General features: G+C 38.6%; 1 protein-coding gene across 6 annotated transcripts in view; it reads right to left on the bottom strand.

The window, feature by feature from the left end:
* slc6a9 (solute carrier family 6 member 9) overlaps nucleotides 1-16,160 on the bottom strand; it is a 112,971-nt gene that overhangs the window by 25,014 nt on the left and 71,797 nt on the right. For all 6 annotated transcript variants that reach the window (XM_044368881.1, XM_044368882.1, XM_044368884.1 and 3 more), the window contains one exon: nucleotides 333-489. In XM_044368881.1, coding sequence (XP_044224816.1) covers nucleotides 333-489 — 157 coding nt within the window. The remainder of the gene's footprint in view (nucleotides 1-332; nucleotides 490-16,160) is intronic.

Below are 16,160 nucleotides of genomic sequence, written 5' to 3'. Positions count from 1 at the left end.
GGCTGCAGATTTCCAATTCTATTTGATTCTAAACATGTAAGTACAGTGATTGTGCTAACGTGCTTTTGCTGCACAACCTGAGTAGACAGTGTGTAATTCTTTCAGGATTCAACTATCAGCTAATCAGCTCTGCTCTGTACAATGTTTACACTTGACCTCCTTTCAATCCATCTTCCCTTTATGTGCTGTATGCTTTTTTTTTTTAATGTAAAAAAGTAAAGTACTTAAGCTGCACTGTACTCCATTTATGTGGTGTGTAACTGGCCAGCACAAATATGCCAACCACTAATGAATCAAGAAAAATGAGCTCTGCTCTACATTAAAATGTCTACCTCCTCCATTTCTGTAGCAGAGGTAGGGAAACCTCCAGACATTGCCCAGACCCACAGCATAGCCCACACTGGTGAGGACAAACTCAATCTGGTTGCCCCAGTTCCCTCTCCGGGAGTTTTCATCCTTCTTCACTGGCTCGCCTGGAACTGCTCCGTTCTACAACAAAGACACAGAGAGACAGAGGTGACTTCAGGTGATGGACAAGTGAATGTGTTTCTGTGATAGTGCTGTAGCAGCAGGTCCAACAGAGTTAAACAGAGTTGCACTATAGGCAGGTTACATCACATTTCTTTTACAAACATAAATCAGGAATGGGTGCTGCAAGGTTTCCTGCTGCAGTTTAAATTTGTACCATACAAAGTATGTTGCTAATATTTCATGACCACAGTATTAACTTGAAACCCGATTCCTAACGGGGATCAGTCACATACTGCATAGAGCAGTGCTTTGAACTAAATGCTAATGTAAGTATGCTAACATGCTCTTGGTCACAATGCTCATATGCTCATGTGTAGCTGGTATGGGCTGATGATTATTATCTTAGTTTGGTATGTTAGCATACCAACATTTGCTCATTAATACTCAATACAAAGTAGAGCTGATTTTGATGGGAAAGTCATTAGTTCTGTAGATATTTGTCATAAATCAAGTATTGGAAATTAAAAAAAATGAGTGCTAGACTCTAGAGGAAAAGTCAAAGGATCACCTAAGCTATTCCAATTCATCCTGTGATGTTAGCTAACAACATAAATGTTATTGCCATTCAATCGAAACTTTAGGCTATTTGGAGCAAATCATACAAAGCACAAGTTCAGCTATACAGTCATTTGCGTCATTTTTCTTGAGTCATGAAATTTAAATTTGAGTAAACGATGTTAGACTAGTTTTGGTGTAGTGTAGCGAGCTATAGCCAGTGTGTGTGGTATAAGATTAGTGTTAGCTTAGCTCAGCTGGTAACGCTACGTTACTGTTACCTCACAGTACCTGTCAGAAGGTGCGTGTGAGTGTATTTATTCTGGGTATAAATGAAAAAAGTCTCAGGGCAGGCTGTCCAAATTAGGATTGGGAACATATACACGAGTACATGTGTACTCACTGGTGAATTTGTAATTGTTCAGAAAAAGGCTGTGCACGATACTCGTTTTTTTAAATAGACAACTTGTGCACAAAAGGAATGGATAAAGAAAAACAATAACCATTGATACGCATCACAGATATGGTCCTACAATCTAAAGAAATTATATAAAAATGGATGTGTAATCGTTTACAAAAAAGTGTAAATGTTCTCACCCTTAGTCCAAATACACCAAAATGCAAATTTAGCTACATCTAACAAATAGTTATTATTTTATTGTTTGTTATTTATTATTAGTTTGTTAGCGTAGTTGTTTATTTGTGTTGATTTATTATTAGATCGTTTTCTTGTTTGTAATAAATAAATGTGTAGTACTTTTACTAGGGCACCAAATGTTCAGGCCTGCTCAGAGTTAAATATACTCTTAAGTACTATCTCTTCTACCCCAAAGTCTAACATGAGGTGGGCACACTCAAGCAGACAGGATGTAAAGTGAAATCAGTGCCTTAAGAACAGCCGATAAGCATTTGGTCTTGTCGTCCTGATTTCGAGCTTCTCCTCTCCTCCCTCCCTCCATCACTCCATCTGCTGGCATCAGATGGTCCCTCTCTCCTGACCTCCTCCGTAACCTCAGCTGTGTCTGTCTGTGTGCTTGTGGGCACACATGAAGACACTCGTGCTCCAGCAGAAAATAAATACTTCTAATTTTGATCATTTGTACTCTTTTTTTCAAGTGTAAAAACCGGTACTTGTAGAGCATAAGATGGACAAATTGATTTGTTGCTCTAAGATCAGTCATAAACAAACTGATATAATGTAATGAACCTGGTTATTCTACATATACCCAACTTTACAACGCACGAGTCTCTCATATACTAAACTGTGCTGCAGGGATATTAAAAAAAAAAAAATCAAAGTGCAGGCTCCATACAGAATCAAGCTATACAATGTTTTCTGGGGGTTCATAGATTTCCTCACATGAAAGAGCTCTACTCAATTTCTGAGTGGGTGGATATGCTGTATATCTACTCTAAGCATATCAAACAAAAGTTTAGTACTGAATCACATGTTATATCTTAATTATCTAGAAACCAACAACCTTTAGTTGCAGTTCAGAGCTGGTATTCTTCCTCTGGCCATTGAGATTGGCAGATTCAAAAATGTTCAGGAGGAAAACAGATTGTGTGAGATGTGTACAAACATTGTACTGTGCAAACTATGATGGTTTAAGAGGGTAAATTTTCCATGAAATGTCTCTACAAAACCCCGAAATATTCTGGTGTACAGATGACTAAAAATGGTTGTTTAATTTCCAGTGTGTTTAAGTTGCTAACTCTGTTCCTAAAACCTGGACAAGAAGGGAAGATGGACTATTTAACTGGTGTTTACTCTGATTTTTCCAGTATTATATGTGTTTGCCAGTGGTTTAAGAATTTTGTTATAGACAATGAAGGTCTGAAGACTTGATTGTTAAAGTTGGTTTTCTATTTTTGGACGTTTTTATAGTATTGTTTGAAAATGTATATGCAGCACTCTGCTTCTGACTTATGTAAATTTATGTGGCTGGGTATAGTTGTATGCATGACACAATAATAAAAACTTCATTCATTCATGCTGCCTATGTTATCTGTGTGTAGCAGAGCCCGCTTTGCAGAGGCTCAGTGAATGAATGTCCTCACATTTGCAATACGAAAGGCTTTGCATCTGCCAAAATGTGAACACTGGTCATAAAAACACTTGTCTTTGTTGCAGAAAACTGTTAATTATGCTGTAAAAAATTATTTAAAACCATATAATTCTCAGATAACATTCATTAGGTAACACATGCCTGTGGACAACTTCACCATGAGCACAGAAGGCTTGCTTTGTCAGCTATGCCTCAAAGTTTGAGTATTACAGTTCATCTGCCCGCAGCGGGGTTTGTTAACAGCGTTGTCTGAGAACAAGTTGTTCCAGTGGAATTTATGTAAGAGCAATTAAGTGACCTTTATATTTGTTCTAATTGTATGAAACCGACACAGGACACCAAGTCTTATCTTTTTTTTATTCTTTTTTCAATCACTTCAGTGTATAGTTCAGAAACAAGATTTTTACACAAAATATAAGCTACGATTTATAACATAATATACAATACATTTCATGATCAAGAAAGAGCAGGGACAAGAAACAAATCTACCTGCCACCCATCTCAAAATAACAACATAGATAGTCTAGAGTCTGGCCAGTACTTTTAACAATCATGTAAGACACATGCACACATCAAAACACTCATATGTGACCAAAGATGGAAGAGCTAACAAATATTACACATTTAGTTTATATTATCCAAGTACTTGGTCTCTATACATTTTCTTAAAGTGAATAATAGTCGACCAACATTTGAAATGATTCCCCAGAGAATACCACAGCTTGACTCCACACACTGAATTACACATCTGCTTCAATGTATTACATAAAAAATAAATAATAATAATTTCCTTCTGTGATCCGCATCAGCTGATCCAAACATAAACAAACTCTGAAAATTTCCAGGCAACAAATCATTTTTTGCTCTATACATAACTAACTTCAATTCCAAATCTTTCAGTTTCATCACTCTTGACTTGACAAAGTCTGTTGTATGCTCCATTAAGTCCACCTTATTTATAATTCATATTGTTGTCTATTAGTTGTATTGCCCCACATCTCTATACAGTAACTATATAAATATGGTAAAATTAGTGAAAAATTTGAAGAGGTTTCCAAGAGAGTTTGTAGTCTATAATTACACGCAAAAATTGATTTTTGATACCCTTTCAATATTAACTCCATCTAAAGATATTGTAACTTCATCCTCCTTCTTTTGATTCCCAAAAGCCATAAATTTGATTTTACTCACATTTAATGATAATTAATTTAAATCAAACCCCATCTTAAGTTTAACAACTTCCTCTTCATTATTATCCAAAATTCTATCATCTGCAAACAAATGTTAAATAATATTCCTACTTAGCTTATCTCATTATCACTGTCAATATCTTTATAAATGTATCATATGCAACATTCACCTCTTCGTCATACATACACTGCATTCCAGTCTTCCTCTACAGGTCATTTCTATCATCCATTCTTAACCTAACATGTTTAGGCCTTTTTACTTCCTTATCTTTCTTAAGTTCACAATCATATACCGCAAATACCAGTAAGTGATCATTGATTTCATTTATTAGTGGCCCACTTTGGACAGTATTTCCCACTACATTTGTAAATATGTTATCAAGCAGTGTAGCAATGTACTGGTTATTCTACTAGCCTTAGTGATCACTTGGTATTAGCTCTTATTATACAGTGCATCAAGAAAATCTACAGTTATTTTATGTTTACATGGGTTAAGCAAGTCTATATTTTCAAATCTATTCAAATATTCATTCATCTTCAAAAAACTGCATAAAGACTTCTACAGTTTGAATTAATCTTTTAAAGGTTTGACTTTCACACAGGAGTTAAAGTTCTAAAACTGTCCACAGTCAAATCCCCAACAGTATATAAGGATCTATTTTGTTTCTTGGGATAAAAATGTACCTTATCATTCCTTTGGTCTTCCATGTCGATGTAGAGAGAAATTCACTGTCTGGAGATCTTCTTCTTGTAGAGCGAGGTGTCCACTAACCCGCTGACTGGAGTGTTGACTCCTAGTCTGGTTTCTCCAGTGGAATCTCTATGTTGAATACAAACTCCAGTAGGCCATCTGCTGCTGCTTCAAAGTTGAAAGTTGTCCAACATTTTATTATTCCTATCGTTGCTGAATATTTCATTCTTGCAGGAAAAACAATACATTTCTTGATTTTTCTGTCATGGAGCTGTTTTCTCATTTCCGTTTTCTCAGTACTTTGCGTGTAGCTTAAACACACAGGTCAGAAAATCTTCATCTGTTCCATCTTCAGCCCAAATGCCCAATGTGACCTTTATATGTTCAGTTCATCTCTTATGTCTAATTTCACATATATCAGTCTCTCCAAAAATCATTATTTCCCTCGCAGGGTTCAGGCACAGCATAGATCCTCAGATTCTTCTTGCAGGCTCGGCTCTCAAGATCTTCACATTTTGCTTCCAATTGTTTCTGCTGCTGCGGTGTTTGGTGATCTTTATTTTCTGCAATCCGTGATTCTGCTGCATTCATTCGTTTTTTCAGTTCCACAACTCTTAACCCAGGTCATTTATTTCAGTAATTGCCGACCTGCCTTCCATATTCTCACGGGGTCGACTGTTCCCTTCAGGCTGATTGTTTAAACAGAGTTCTGTTTATTTAGCAGAATTTCTTTGCCTCGGCTTTGACATTCTCCCTTTTTAACCAGCACTCATCACTTGTGAATGAGTTTCTCTTAATTAGATTGTGGCACAACAGTGTGTAAATGTTTCAATCTGATAACTTCAATATTTAAGTTTCCTTAGTGGAATGTCACAATCACCAACAGACTGATGTTTCAGATTAGTACATTGTAGGGCTGCAACAGACGATTATTTTCATTGTCGATTAATCTGTCGATTATTTTTTCTATTAATCAATTAGTCCTTTGGTCTATACAATGTCAATAAATTTGTGAAAAATGTTGATCACTGTTTCCAAGGTGACATCCTCAAATGTCTTGTTTGTCTTGACTAACACTGCATAAACCCAAAGATATTCAGTTTACTGTCACAGAAGACTAAAGAAACCAGAAAATATTATTTTTATATTATAAGATACAAATCAGAGAATTTTGACTTTTTTTTTTTTTTTTTTTTAAATGACTCCAAACAATGAGTCAATTACAAAAATAGAAACTCATTTCATAGTTGGCAACTTAAATCAACTAATCTTTGCAGCTTTAGTATGTTGCACAGACAAAAACGCACACACAAACACACAAAGAGAAGCCATCTCTCACAGATGGGCACTGCTTCTGATACAGAGTGAGACATCATGTTCATCAGCGAAAAATGTCTACAGCAACAACAACAACTAAAAACAACCTCCACATTTTGCCCCCACGGTGCTGTAGTTCAACTTTGAGGCAGCGCCAAGCGTGACTAATGAGAGACAAAAGAATTGGACAGCAAAACAGCAACAACCACATAAAACAAACAGCCGCTATATTTTCCCCAAAGCTCTGTAGTTTGTCTTTGAGTCTGGCTGTGCTTGCATGTCAGGAGGGCAAAACAAAGAGCATTTCTTCAGCATCCTTGACCTTTCTTTGTGCAGGACTGAAGGCTGCAGGTGGGACAAACAGGAAGATCAGCAAACACGAGTGTTGTTGGTGAGGAGATGCTCAGAGTGAAACCACGGTCACAGCAGTGTGCGAGTAGAAAACCCCAGCGGTGAGGCCGCCATCACAGCGGGTCGCACATTACGACTTCTCCGTCTGGAGTTGACTTTGGAAGGAAAAGGACCGCCAGAGACACAGAGACAGTGTGCAGCTGTGTGTGTTCTTGTTGCATCCAGTGCTCAGCTGTACATCTTGACCATCTGACTTCCTTATCAGCAACCAGGTGTGTGCCTTCAGAAGATACACACACACACATGCATAAACACACAGGTTGACAGGTTGGCTTAGGTCTACAACCTGACAGACAGAGCAAGAGACGAGAAACTGGGAATAGCAATGAGCCATGAGTCTTTGGGGTATGCTTTCTAAAACTCCACCTGACATGTTCAAGACAAGCACACAGTGTGAATTATATGGAGTTTATATTTAGCGGCAAAGTCACTGAATTCAAAAGAAACCGTGGACATGCTCAGAGCATGCTCTTTCACAGTGTTGGAGCTATGCACTTAATTCAACTGGTCCAGGATGTGGAAATCCTTTAAAAACCCTGAATGTATCTTGTATAAGAAAATACATGTATGCATGGCTGAACAGAAGTAATCATTATTAAGATTGAATTATAGCTTCTGATAGTTTGATTTGATTTAATTAGACAGGAGAGGAAATCGGTCACCATTAAAATGCTCTGATAAGGAAGTTTATACTCTGAAATGATGACTGCCTGTGTAATTGCACATAAAGGCAGTCACCATGAAATACTGCTGTGCAAAACTGAAGATGGATTCAAAGTGAACACTGAAACCGTGCAATACAATATACAATAAAAATCACTATACAAAGGATTTTGTTGATATGATGTCAATAGAATTATTATGATGACATTATAAAAGGAATTTACTTTGCATTTATTTTCCCATTCTAAATGTTGTTAGAGAAAAACAACCATTGGGGATGCAAAAATCCAGTCCACCAGATCTGTATTTAGTAGATCAGTGGATCAGCATCATTTAAGTTTACCATCTTAGTTTAGCATGCTAATATTTGCCAATTAGCAGATGAGTACTAAAGATTAAGTACTTTTTTCTGATTATGTAAATTTAAATAAAAATCTTAAAACTCTTTTCAATTATTTCTATCTATATTTTAATGCTTATTTGTACAATTTAAAATATATATATTTTAATGTGTCTTTAAATCTTTCCTTTTTACATTTCTTTATAATCCCCTCTTCTTATATTATCTAATATTACACAGTCTTGGAGCTGCCAGAATGTCATTTCACCGCAAAACAATACATCACTATATAACTCTATATGTTTAAAATAAAACCTTTGAACCTTTGACTCCAATGAAGGTCAACATAGTACTGGCTGTCTGCAGGCTCAGATGTAGTAGAAATCAGAGCCTTATAAACACGATTTATTAGCTTAACTTTCAGTTCAAAAGTTGAACTGTGTTTTTCATGACATCTCTCTCTCCCTTGACTGACCCCATGTCCGATGTCTGCCTCTCTCCGCCCAGGTGTTGTAGCCTGTGGTGTTGGCTCCCGGGAGCCCCCTGGTCAGTCAGACAGACACTCCTCTCTCCATATCCCTCCATCCCTCCATCTCTCTGTCACATGCTTCTCTATGACCATCTGTGCTTTACATAAGACCACACATGGCCTCCCCTGTCTTTCCTTCCTTTTAGTTTTGCAACTTTCCCTTCTTCCCAAGGTCTCTTTTGAGTCACAGTGTTGACTTCACTGAAACTCATGTCTGTCTGTTTCTATCTTTGCTGCTGCTGCTGCTTCAGGAATATAAAAATTAACACAAGGAGAAGCCTATTAGACAGATTTAGAGCAAGACACATTGACTTTGGTGGCAGATTTGTGAGTTCACAGGACTTTGTGATCTGCGGTAACATTTCACAGCAATTTGTGGCTACTTATGTTGATATAGTTAGATTTGTGATTCCTACAGGGCTCTTGCACGCTCATGCATGGGTTGCAAGCCTGGGTTTTGATTTGATTAGTAAAACACGTCAATATGAGCAGGAGAAAATGATCCCATTTGCAAATTGCTGTTTCCCTACTTGGAAAAAGAACTGAGCCGGTAAACCCTTTGTGGACTGAGTTAAGAATGTTAAAGCCGTAAAAATAGCAACTGAAAAATTGCCACCCAAAAGGCAACAAGCATGAGATCGACACAGCTGAGGTGTTGTTAGTCACCTTTTAGAAACAACAACACTTAAACTGGCATATTTCAAATGTTAACTGCTCCTTGCAACTGCTACTGCTTTCATGTTGACTGAATATGACGTTAGTGTCACTTAAAATATGCTTTGCGGTATATGTATAAATATTCAGTGTAGGAGGTTTCCAAAGATATAAACTATTTTACAGAAACATTCATAGACACACACAAAAAGATGCACCTAACCTGTTTTTCATCTGGCTCTATAAACAATGGTTTCTTCAATATAATTCCAGTCTGTGATGCAATGGATTGATTAGGTACAGAATACATCTGTGACACTGTCATTCAATGTCTAATAAAAAGGTTTATGAGGAACGTTGACATTTAAAGGAGCAATTTGTGCCTGTAGCTGTTTGACAGGCATTCAACATTTTGCCATTTGACTGTTTTGCATTGCATGCCATTTGACTGAAATGACAGTATGACAGGTCATGTGATTAGCTGACTGAAATATTGTCTTCATCAAACTTTGGTGCTGATTTTTATTCTGATCAACATGGGGTGTCATTGTTTTCTTTTGGGTGTACTCCCACATTCACCACAATCACTACAAAATATTCTTGCTGGCAGCAGTACGCTGGTCCAGTGATTCACTATTCAGTAATCATATTCTCACAGGTTAGTCCCATCTCCTATGGTTCCATAGCCTGTCAAACAGCTGTTGACAACATACAGAGTCCCTAACTCTCCTTTCTGCTAAGCTGACTGTGCAAAGGCTAATGCCAGCTCAGTGCCTCAAATGTGAATGCAAAGAGAAATGCTGATCTGCGTTGCGAAAGCTCAGACTGGAAGTGACATAAGGTGGGATCAGTGCGATTTATCCAAAAACGTGTCACTCTACAAAGGCCTACAGGTGTAATGTGAAGGGAATAAACGATTCACCATTTGTAGGCGGGAACATTGAATGCAGAACCTTCAAAAACTAGTTTTGAGTTTCCCTTGAACTGTGCGTCTCTAACTGCTCACCAACAACAAGCACAAAAATGTTGTTGTACCTGTCATAAATGTGAGAATATGTGTAAATGAGGAATAGGTCATTGCTGAAGATAAATAAGCATGTTTTTATCTCTGAAAAGATGAAGGTAAAAATCTACTTTAAAGGTAGAGTCAGTGATTCTGGAGAAAGATTATTCAATACATATTTTGTCAAATTCAGTGAATATCTCTTCATGGTCCACCAGCTGTCAGTTATGTGTGTGCGCTAAAAAAAAAAAAAAAAAATCCGGTGATCATACACAGCCCTGGCTCTGTAAATGGGATACAAAGTGGCTCAGCAGGCTGGGTTAGTGCTCATGCTCAGTAGGGGTGCCACGGTGAAGAATTTTACCCACCGGTTAATAAAATCGTGACAACACTGGTGTTACTGGTTACGCCGGACATTTCATGAGACATGATATTTGTTGATGATGCTCAATAGCTGTAGAGCGCTTACTTTGATCTTTAACATTAGATCTTTAAATCTTAGAGTTTGTGACCGCGGGCTTCAGGCTGCTGCTGCTCAGGATCAACAGCAGGTTCTCTTCTTTGTACAGCCAGCTTGCTGTGCACACAGACGTTCAGAGGACGCCAGAGAACAACCACCGCTTAGAACCAGAACTGGAGCAACCCGCCTGCCATCCGGAGAGAGACACCGAGGGACACATGAGAGCAGCTGCTCACCAATAGCTACATATGTGTTTATAGCAGAGAGCAGAAGGGAGGACAGACGTCTCACTCTGCGTGTGGACGGAGTAAACACTTTAGTTTATAAATGTAGTGTCTGACCTAGTATTCATAATACACTTAGAAATTTACAAAAATTTACAAATTTAGATTTTTTTTTTTTTTGATGGACGTGGGCGCTGATATGTGAAAATGAACTAAATAGGTTTTAATTTTATTAAAAAAAGCAAAACAATGGAGGCGTTGGGCAAGTAATGTAATCGGCATATGCCCGAACACCGTAATACACCATGAAACACTATGAAACACCATGAAACACCAGTAACACCGACTACCGCAGCAAGCCTAGTGCACAGGACAGGGGGAAGTCATCGGAGCAGGATATGACAGTCACCCATCTCCATCACTCGTTGAATGTTGGGAGAGAGAAGCTGTGGCCGGTTGACACAGGAAGCGTTTTCTCACGGAACAGATACGTTTCCATTTTATTAAATGTATCAATCTACACTGAATGCGAGACAGTCTCACAGAGACCCCCCGTGTTTTTTTTAGCTTAATCTGTTTAAATCACGCAAATATCCTGTTGTATATGTGTTTTGAACTTATTAACCGTATCAATGAATCAATAAATACAAACACTGTTGATTTCTTCCCGTGGACCCGACATGCAAGCTATTTTGGTTCAGTTGATTTCTGCCGTCAGTCAGCCTGGTGAAGGCAGTTTGTCCGACCGCTGTCCTCTCAGCTCCCCAGGAGCTGCAGCTGACAGACGGCTGCCTCTGTGGACAGAGACGCTGAACGCAGGTTGATTGAGATGTGGGGAGGCCGCAGAGAGGCTGAGAGTGTGGATGACATGTTGTGCTCAAATGAGACAAATTTTTTTCATAATGATGTGTCAGAGGAACACCAGTAACTCTACAGCTGACTCATCGATCTGGATTCCGCCATATTTCTCTTTTGGTCATTGCCTTGGCAATACACGTCCCTTCATGCTCTGAAGGAGCATGCGGGATGTATTTGTTTGGGAGTTTAGTTCAAATATCAACAGTCTTTCTCCAGAATGGCTGACTCTGCCTTTAAGTCACTACTATGGTGATGTGTCATTGCTGGCTACGCATCAAACATCTGTACACAACAGACAGTAACAGCACAGTGAAAATGTATCAAGATCAGTATCAGAGTCATGTGTCATAACCTCATTTTGTAGAAATATCATAAATATATTACCAGATACATGAAATATACACGTTATCGGTTTTGCTCTCACAGCAACAGTAATTTAAGTTTAACCCAGCTACACTTTGCCTCTCCTGTGTTTCCTCTTAAAGATGTTGCCCTCTCACAGTCCACTTCAGACACACACATACACACAAACACACCACTGTAGGACATACAAAGGATTTCATAAATGCACGTACACACATAGACACACACATTTTGACAGACAGCAGCACAAACCTTTCAAAACGACATCTCCTGACAGCTGACAGCCATGTCGGTAAGAGACACTGTCCACTGGAGTGTTGCAAGAACTACACACCTACTTTCAGTTTACGGCAACACACACAGGCTACTCTGGGATAGTCTTTTCTCCTTTCTTTTTGTTTACTTTTGGACTTAGAAAAGTGGTTTGGACAGTATAAAAAAGGCGAGTGAAGATATTTGCCTTGCAGATTCAATTCACTTTGTATTAGTACTTCTCCTATTTTCAAAGTTCCCTATGTTCACTGCATATACCTCACACTCCATTGGGTCATCTCCTGAGCTATAAAAAAGGTACATCACAAGTCATCATACAATTACAAGAAAGCACTCAGTAGAGTGCAGACTTCTGCAAAGGCCTGATAATCTGTCCTACAAAATGTGATTTATTAATATCATGCAACTGCTGACTGTGCGTGCCGTTTCCAGTCTGAAAGAATTTTATTTAGCAACACCTCCTATAGAGCGATGGCATTTTACTGACAGCTCAGTGCTTTCTCCCTCTCTCACAGGGGAAGCTGTCTCTCTGTCTGCCTCAATGAACTTTTGAGTTGCTTTTTTAGGCAGGAAATGATAGCATTACATGTGCATTTTATATCTGATTGTTGTGTGATGTGTGTCTGAAAGAGTAAGAAATAAATGTTATGGGACAGAAAAATGATTTCTGCTTTTTGTTTGAAAGGTTTAGCAAGAAAAAACTGTAAAAATGTAATAAATAGGATTTTGTACTGAGGTGTAAGTGGAATAGTTACTGTAGATATTTCCACACATGATTTTCACAGTTCTGTAATTACATGGTTATCATTTAACACCTCTATCACAGTTGGTCTCTGGGAATACCATGTTGAACACACAACACTGTGTGCAATGATCATTGTAAGACAGAAGCAACCACTGGCTATGTTCTGAGACAAAAACATGCTTTTATGCAAAATCCCAATATGCTTAAAATTAGTTTGTAAATGCAAAAGTGATAATAGCTGTTTCGAGCAGCTACACTCAAAGGCGTCTACTGTCATAAATGAATTAGAAAAATTCTTTATGTGATTTTCAGGTTGTTTAGCGACTACTAAAGAACACAGTTGTTAATTACCACTATCATGTAGCCAAGACTGTAGCTTGCCAAAAACTTTGCTGGGAGTTTTATCTGCTGCTAAATTTACTTTTTTAATTTCTTGCACACACGCGATCCGTGCGAGCGTGTGTGCAAAAAAAACCCAAAAACAAATAGGCAAATGCTTTTAGTGGATGTGGGTATGTGTGTGTGTATGTGTGTGGAAAGAGTGGACGGTTGAGAGAGATCACACCTGAACCAAAACATGCATCACTTTTGAACAAGCATGTGTGCCCTAAAACAAACCGTATTATGTAACGTGCTACCTTGTGACATTCATTTATTATGATTAAAACAAGCATCAGTGAACTGCGGTCATGAGGCAGAACTCGGGTGATTTCAAAACCTGGGTCAAAAATGTGACATATGTCCTTGCTTCTGGCATTATAAACTGACAAACTGTTATGTGACGCTGAACCGGGGTGGAGCTCGACAGCACGGGAATAAGAAAGATGAAAAACGGCGATGCAAGAAGGAAGTGCTGGGAATGTGTCAGGGCAGACTGGAGACATCTGTCCAAACACTGCGAGGGGATGGGTCAAATCAGTGTGTATATATGGTTCTATGGCCTTGTCCAGACTCCCATATTCAAATATATATCCAGTTGAGTCTAGATCCTGTTGAAATAGATTGCAGTTCACACCTGGCATCAGTGATTTTGTCTTTAATAATTCTGCATGTGCTGCTAAACATATGATGTGGTCACAACATTTGGTACCTCAGCTGAGAGACTTATCTGTATCCAATGGTGTTTGTTATACTATCTGCTCACTACAAAGTTGACCTTTAATAGAGTCAGGGACTTTTTTGCGTTGTGCTTTGAATATCTGAAATGTGTTCCTGAGCAGCTCCACATACAGCTCCAGCAATGGATCTCAATTCACCCATATTGCATTTTTGGTAATTTGTAGAGCTCTGCCATGATGACAGTACCACAGTTTCTTTGATGCCTGTACTTCTCTTGCATCAGACAGTCATGGGAGTCTCTTGTCAATAAACAACAAAGATAAAATGAGTGAAGCACTGTCTAAAATATGTCAGAATCAGGTGCCAGTCAGTGCATCAAGGAAAACTAAAAGAGTGGGAATCTTTGGGAATCTCTTGATGTGATTCCGATTCTTGGTGTCATGATTCAATTCAGTATCAATTTTCGATAGAAAATAAAAAGGGGAACTGTTTTAGGCTTTTACTCCAATGTTCTAAACCATTCGCTTGTGTCCTTGGTTCACTGAAATACAATATAAAACATATCTGCCAGGTAAGCTAGATGATCTAGATGAGGCTCAGTAAGAAAAAAGTGAGAGATTATGCAACTTTTTGTTTGTTGCTCACTGCATGAGAATAACGAAATTGTGTAATTTTGTAATTTTAATTGTGTAATTTACTGACTTACATCACTGGTTAAATGTATAAACAGAAGTTGCTGCATGAGTGGGCTTTTGAGATGAAACCAAGTTATTTTCTTTGCCTGACCAGAGTTGGTTTAAGTTTAAATTTTGGTCAGTTGACTTGTTTGTTAGTGCTGGAGTTCAGTGCGCCACGCCACTAATGTTAGTCTCTAGTTAATGGCATATGACATATTAACAAAATACTTCACCTTTATCTTGCAACACTAATTATTAAGGCATTACATCATTACAAATAGCATTACATGTGCTATTTGTGGCCCTGCACTGCCCCGCAGTTGAATTCTGCCTTTTTCATTCTGTCAACATAACAAAAATAGATTTTTGTAAATTGATTCAGAATTGTAGAAGATTTAAATTTTCAACAGTCAAGGGGTTTTAGAGAATAACTGTTTACTATAGGACATCCATTGTATATATGACTTGAAATCTCTACATACCAGATGTGAACAAACAATAGTGTCCAACATTGCAAACTGGGACTGGACACACGTCTTGTTCAACTTTCTCCTTCACATAACTACTGCCTGTTTACCACCTCATCAAGGCATAGCCATCAAGCGATTCATGTCAGTGTCTGTCTTCCATTCAAATTAATTAAATCTCCTATCATATAGAAATTACAAATACACATGTAAAATACATGAAACTCAGTTAAAATCCTAACATACTGCTGCTATGTGGAGTTAACCAGGGCTTAAAATAACACATCGTCTAGGGATCTTTCCTCTGAGACAAAAAAATAATCAGGCCTCAGTTATTCAAAGTGGCACACGTAATCTCCCTCGCTCCACCTATGCAGAGTTTAGTAAACATGTCTGTCTGCAGTGACTGAATCCACTCGGCTATTATGGGACAAAAAGCCCACCGGATCCCCCCAAAAACAGGCCGCTCAAAGCTCTCTTTATGAGTGGGCTGTGAGGTGAGAGTAATTGGCCTAAAGACAGTGTAGACCGTGGCTTCTCAACCTGCTACCATTGGGGCCACATACCAAAGGATCCCATTGGGCAGGGGCTGAATAAGTCCCCCTCCACGGCTGATTAATTGAAACCAATGGATGGGGTGTCAGGAGGAGGAGAGAGGAGGAGGAGGGGGAGAGAAAGTAAAGGGTGGGATAGATGGCCGCCCTGAAGCTAGGGGTCACTTACAGGTTACATCACTCCATACACTGAGAAAGCAGCTCAGCAAATCAGGCGTGTCCGGTTCACGCTCAACACTAAAATGCATCTGAGAGTACTGATATACTAGCTTTTAACTATGCGTTCATGTGTGCATGATGACTTCCCTGTGTTTCATCGAGCATTGGTTGCGCACACCCTAATAAATTACACATCCACAAGGTACAAGCACATGAATGGTCAGGATGTATATCAGTATGTGAAGTACGGTCAGCAGCTAAATCTCAAGAAAAGACATCAACAATAGCAGAATGTCTTGAAGAGAAACCAACAGAGCTTGAGTGCAATTACCCATATCTACATGATGCCTCTAAGCTGTTCCACAGTAACAAATTAAGTAACCTCATTAAGTCTCACCATGTTTAGTTATGTTAAATGTATGTTACAT

The sequence above is a fragment of the Thunnus albacares genome, chromosome 12, assembly GCF_914725855.1.
Source record: "Thunnus albacares chromosome 12, fThuAlb1.1, whole genome shotgun sequence".
NCBI lineage: Eukaryota > Metazoa > Chordata > Actinopteri > Scombriformes > Scombridae > Thunnus > Thunnus albacares.
This window is presented reverse-complemented; position numbering and strand designations above follow the sequence as displayed.